The 6,000-nt window shown below is 40.7% G+C and overlaps 1 protein-coding gene across 1 annotated transcript in view; it reads right to left on the bottom strand.

Annotated features, from left to right (window-relative positions):
* Positions 1-2,716: 2,716 nt before the first annotated feature.
* kcnj6 (potassium inwardly rectifying channel subfamily J member 6) overlaps positions 2,717-6,000 on the bottom strand; it is a 126,193-nt gene continuing 122,909 nt past the window's right edge. Inside the window, exon 3 of the mRNA XM_080203254.1 lies at positions 2,717-3,183. Within this exon, the coding sequence (XP_080059380.1) occupies positions 2,846-3,183 (338 nt within the window). The 3' untranslated portion in view covers positions 2,717-2,845. The remainder of the gene's footprint in view (positions 3,184-6,000) is intronic.

The following is a 6,000-nucleotide window of genomic DNA, read 5'->3' as shown; positions in this document are numbered from 1 at the left end:
CCAGTATCACCAATAGTCATTATCATATTGCTGTCGTGGGAGTTTGCCCATACTGCCACACTTCCTACAGCACTTCAAAAGTACTTTATTTTCTGTAAAGCACTTCAGGACGTCCTGAGCATCACTGGATAACAAAAATGTAAAAGAATTGAGGAAAGTATAAAATATCCTCTTCGTCTATAAACTGCTGCTGTAATTGTCTGATTACAAATATTAAAATGTAAGCTTACCAGGTTGTAAAAAGCAGTAGTTTGGCAATAACTGGTTAAATCTGTTTTTACTCCAGGCAGTATCAAAATCCTATTCTTCAAAACTATTAATACTTGCACGATCTAAAGTCACACACAGCATACAGCTTCTCTCTGCACATCATGTAACATCACATGTGGCACCACATCCATAAACATTCAATCCCTCCACCACCAATGCTCAATAGCAGCAGTGTGTATTATCTACAAGATGCACTGCAGTAATTTGCCTTAGACAGCACCTTCCAAACATATGACCACTTCTATTTAGAAGGATAAGGGCAGCAGATAAATGGAACGCCATCACCTGCAAGTTTCCCTCCAAGATGTTCACCATCCTGACTTGGAAAATATATCGCCATTCCTTTGCAGTCGCTTGGTCAAAATCCTGGAATTCCCTCCCTCGTGGCTTTGTGGGTCAACCCACAGCACATTTTCTGCAGCATTTCAAGAAAGTAACTCACCACCATCTTCTCAAGGGCAATTAGGGAAGGGCAATAAATGCTGGCCAGCCAGTGACACCCATGTCCCACGAATGAATAAAAATAACATAAGACATAGGAAGAGGAGCAGCCATAAGGCTCCTTGAATCTGCTCCGCCATTAAATAAGATTGTGATTGACCTTTTGTTTCAGCTTTCCCATCTTATCTGCATATCTCTTGGTTTTCTTAATTACAGCTACCCATCTTTTGCCAAGCATACAACTAGGCTGGTGAATGAGAGGTGGTGGGACGCAGAGGGAGGAATGAGGGGGAGGGGTTGATTCAGGATACTGATAAGGTTGCCAACTGCAATGAAATGTCTTCCTGGAGATTTCATCACATGACTTGCTCCACACTTCAGCCATTAGTCAGCCAACACATCCATCCTGTGACATACTACCTTCCTATGCCAACTGAAAAACAGAAGACTCATTACTTAATTAGAAAATTCTTGGTGTCAGCCATACAGTTTCCTCATTTTTACTACTTTTATATCTAGTAAAGAGAAATGTTCAACGGAAATGAAAAAAGAGCAACCATTTTAAATGTCCCAATGAACCATAATTACTTCAATTACCTGAAGCATTATCATTTGGTGCCATCACATCGCTAGAGAATTAAGCAGGAGAATGTGAATTTCTACTTGAATGAAAAGTTTTTGACTGAGTGTATATTTAACAAATGCTCGGGAGAGCTTACTTTAAAACTGGACTCTGGTCCAAGTCTCAGACCTAATGTAGCCCCGAATTCACTCAAATTGAACCACTCAAACCACTCAAAAGATATGTACAGGGCAGAATAAAAACAGGCAGCAGGGTTGGACCACATGTCAGGATCCTGCATTTTGTCCCCTCCTTCACACTGATGTGTTAGGCCACACCCTATCAAACCGCACTCAGATTTAAAGTGCTCCATTCCTTACAAATTACCACCATTCTCGTAGAAGTTGAACAATCCCTCAGCTGGCTTAGGTATTGTGTATGTTTATACAGTAACACACTGGATATGATGTAGGTTTGGCAAACTCATTTTGACTTGGCACCTTTCAATTCTTGAAGTTAAGACAAGGAGCAAAAAAAAGGTTGAAAATATACCGTGGGTTCCTCTCCATCTGAAAAGGGTGGCTAAAATTTTGGCAGGCAACCCCTTGGTCAATTGACCTGTTTTGATAAAGAGTCTCCTGATTTATCCTGCACTTCTTTTCCAATTTCCCAGTATCCAGTTGACATGTTGCCACATTCTTGGCCAATTTGGCCACACCTACATTGCCAATGTGTGTTGAAACGTGGCAAACGCTGGGCTTCAGTTTGCCAAAATTAAAGGTTATGTGACCAAAACGGAGCCTCCCGTGTAGTTTGGGAGGTTGGGTGCGAGGCTGAAGAATTGCTAATTAACGGGGTTTTCTTGGGATGGGTGCTGGGCTTTTCTTTTCAAAGGAAGTAACATCGGAAATTACAAAGGGTGATAGGTTTAAAAAAGAAAGCCATTTGTAAACGACATCCAAAAATAGTTCTTGCGAAATCTTCAGTGAAAATATAACAAAAGCCTCTTAAAATACGTCACATCTTCCACCTGCCCAGCAACCTTCCTGAGATCTTGTTTGAATCTAATTATATCACTGCCTGAACAGTCTGGTTATACATACAGATATATATATTATTGTTTTGAAACATAGAAAGGGATCATTTAGCTGCATTCACTCTACAGCAGAGCATCAGAAATATAATCCTAGCTACTCAAAAGGCTGGATGCTTCAAAAAAGCTGACAGTTTGCTGTTCCAGCACTTTAAACAATGAATTCTAAATAGCTTCTGAACACTTGTATGCTTTATTGTGACCGATAGGCTTTTTAGTCAAGCTCTATATTGAACTCAAGTTTTGTGTCTAAAAAGTAAAAATCCCCCTGTAAACCAAACCCTGCCATGTTAATTCAGGTCTTTTCCCTCTTTCACCATTTCCACCCCCTCCACGCCCATTTCCTTTTGTTCAAATGTCTAATTCTCCAGTGTGTTGGGCAGGTGATACTTCACACCCTGATTTCCTTCATTACCACGCACACACAGAAAATGTGATCTTTTTGTTTCTCCTGAGGCAGACAGACATTTTTATCCACCTCACACTTTGGATTCGCTCTCTAAGTTTGTAACCTCTCCATTCTGCTCTGTTTGCTCCTCGTGGCTCTTGTCCTCAGCCTGCACCTCTTCTTCATCCTCTTCTTCTTCCTCCTCGTTGAGTTTGGTGGAGATGGACCAGGTAAGGGGCAGCTGCACCTTGTTGACCATCTCTGCCATTTCTTTGGCGCTACAGGACGGGGTCTTTATCTCGTAGGTTTCGTGAAAGTTGTTGTAATCAACTTCATAAAATCCCTCCTCCAACGACAGGACAGGCATGAAGCGGTAACCCCAGAGTATCTCACTGGTAACATATGAACTCCGTGCTTGGCATGTCATACCTATGTAAAAAGAAATGCATCCATGATGAATGAATACTTTTATTCTTTTGTGTACATATATTACATAAACAGCTAATATTGTTTCTATAAGTTCCCTGAAGTGTAGGAGGCTTACGGTGATCTTATAGAAGTCTATAAATGATGAGGCATGTAGATAATGTTAAAAGCATTTAGATAGTTACATGGGTAAGATGGGTATAGAAGGATAGAGGCCAAATGCAGGCAGTTGGGACTAGCATAGTGATAACAACTGGGCAGCATGGACAAGTTGGGCCAAAGAGCCTGTTTCCATGCTGTAAATCTCTATGACCCAATGACTGTATCTACTTTGACCATTACACCTGTGTGAATTCATTATAAATCTCTTCCTGCTCTTTGACCAAACTTTTAATCCCTATTTTAATATATCCTTCTGTGATGTGTCGACACTTTTTTTATCTGACTATGCTCCTCTGAAGTACCTTGTGATATCTGACTCTGTTAAAAGTAATACATAAATGCAAATTGTTTAGAGTTGTCGATGAAAATAAGTATCATGTAAATATTGAGTTAAGCATGTGTATATTAACAGAATATAGTTTTACAGCCAATTTGGCCCCAGTTATATGATCAGTTACATAGTGAACTCACTGATCTCAAAGACAGCGGCCCAGAAAGATTTAGGGGGCGATTCTCCCAAAACAGAAGTGCCTAATTGGTGGGAAAATACCCATTTTTTAGGCGAGCATGGTTGCATGAATTTCTGGCACTCTGTGATGCACAGTGTCTCCAACATGATTCATTCTGGTATGCAGGGAGGGGTGGGGGGTGGGGTGGCAGTGGCGGGGGGAGTGGAGCTCGAGCCATTTGCACACTATGCAAGCTGTTATTCTTTATGTTATTACTCTTGGTCTGCTAAGAGTCAGGCTGGCAGTGGGACCTACATTTGCGTGTACTGGAAGCTATATATAAAAATATATGGGGGTCCTGTTCTTTGCAAGCAGAAAGAACATGTGAACCTTGCCCTTGTTTCAGCTGGTTCAGTTCTCAGTGCAATACCTTGACCAATCAGAGTCAGGCTGCCTGGTTTAAATTTAAAACAATACTTGGCAGTTAACTGTAAGTCATCGTTGACTGGTGCATTTCCCATGGCAATGCAACTCTTCTCATGCAGTATAAATTTGTTGTTTCCCTGACCTCGGTATTCTTGCGAACTGTCCTGATGAGTGAAAGGTACAAAGCTTTGACAAAAAACAGTCTCCTTTTTTTCAGCAATACTCAAGTTCCACGCTACCACACTTCTAGGGGTGGCACGGTGGCACAATGGTTAGCACTGCTGCTTCACAGTGGCTATGGACCCAGATTCGATTCCCAGCTTGGGTCACTGCCTGTGCGAAATCTGCACACTCTTCCCGTGGGCGTTTCCTCCAGGGTTTCCTCCCACACTCCTGATGACATATTGGTTAGATGCATTGACCGTGCTAAACTGTACCGGAGTGTACAGAATGCGGCAACTCGAGGATTTTCACAGTAATTTCATTGCAGTGTTAATGTAAGCCTATTTGTGACACTAATAAATAAACTTTAAATGACTGCTTGACATTGGTACTTTGCCATTTCTTTGAAAAAAGCAATTTAAAAGTATCCTGAAAATGTGGCAGCCCTGGTTTAACGGAAACATGACGCATGAAGCCTGTATTATGTACAGTCTCACAAAGGAAAATATTAATGAAGTGATGCTTGTCTAAAGCATTTTGCGCTGTTTTCTTTCAGAAGAAAGGAAGAGTTAGACCTTTATAGGCAGTTCTGAGATCTGTACAGTCACTAGCAGAATCCCCCTGGCATTAGACATGGTAAGTAGTGGAATATGCTGTTTTGTAAAATAGAAGCATCATATAATGGATTCTATTATACTGTTCCTAAGCTATATCCCTTTAAAGCTATTAAATCTAACTGCAATAACTGGGTCCAAGGTCAAATAAACTGTATTTTCTCTTGTGTTGTTAGCGAGTTGACCTCCTCAAGGTCAGAAGAACCCAATATAAATGATTCATTCTTCAAACATGTGTTTTGTGCTATGATCCAAAAGTAGTTGAAAGACTTTTATTTGTAAAAGACTGTAATGAATAATACTTAATAATGCAAGGTGTGTTTATTTCTGTAAATTATTAAATTGTAAATGATTTGGTTGGCTACAGTAGCCTGTACAAAGTCAATATTTTTGAAAAAGAAGACACAACTCTATCAGGTTTCCTACACTTTAACTCACTTCATTGTGCATCTGATCACAATGTATGTCTTCGTAAGTAAAAGCTTTAAAATGTGCAAAGACTGGTCTCTAGTGTGCTATCCTCCCACTATCTGGCCATTTTTAAAAAATTAATTCTTGGGAAATGGGTGTTGCTGGCTGGCCAGCGTTAATTGCCCATCCCAATTTGCTCTTGAATTGAGTGGCTTACTGGGCCATTTTAGAGGGCAGTTGATAGTCAACCACATTGATGTAGATAGATTGGAAAATTGGGTGGAGAAATGGCAGATGGAATTTAATCTGGACAAATGCGATGTGATTTTGGTAGATCCAATTCAGGTGGGAGCTATAAAACAAATGGCAGAACCATCAGGAACATAGACAGACAGAGAGACCTTGGGAGTACGGCCAACAGATGCTTAAAAGTGGCAGCACAGGTGGAAAAGGTGGTGAAGAAAGCATATGGCATGCTTACCTTCATTGGGCAGGGCATCGAGTATGAAAGTTGGCAAATTATGTTACAGTTGTATAAAACGTTGGTTAGGCCACATTGGAATAAGGTGCCCAATTCTGGTCACCACATTACCAGA

The sequence above is a fragment of the Carcharhinus amblyrhynchos genome, chromosome 15 (genome assembly GCF_965287045.1).
Source record: "Carcharhinus amblyrhynchos chromosome 15, sCarAmb.v2.hapA, whole genome shotgun sequence".
In the NCBI taxonomy this organism is placed as follows: Eukaryota; Metazoa; Chordata; class Chondrichthyes; order Carcharhiniformes; family Carcharhinidae; genus Carcharhinus; species Carcharhinus amblyrhynchos.
This window is presented reverse-complemented; position numbering and strand designations above follow the sequence as displayed.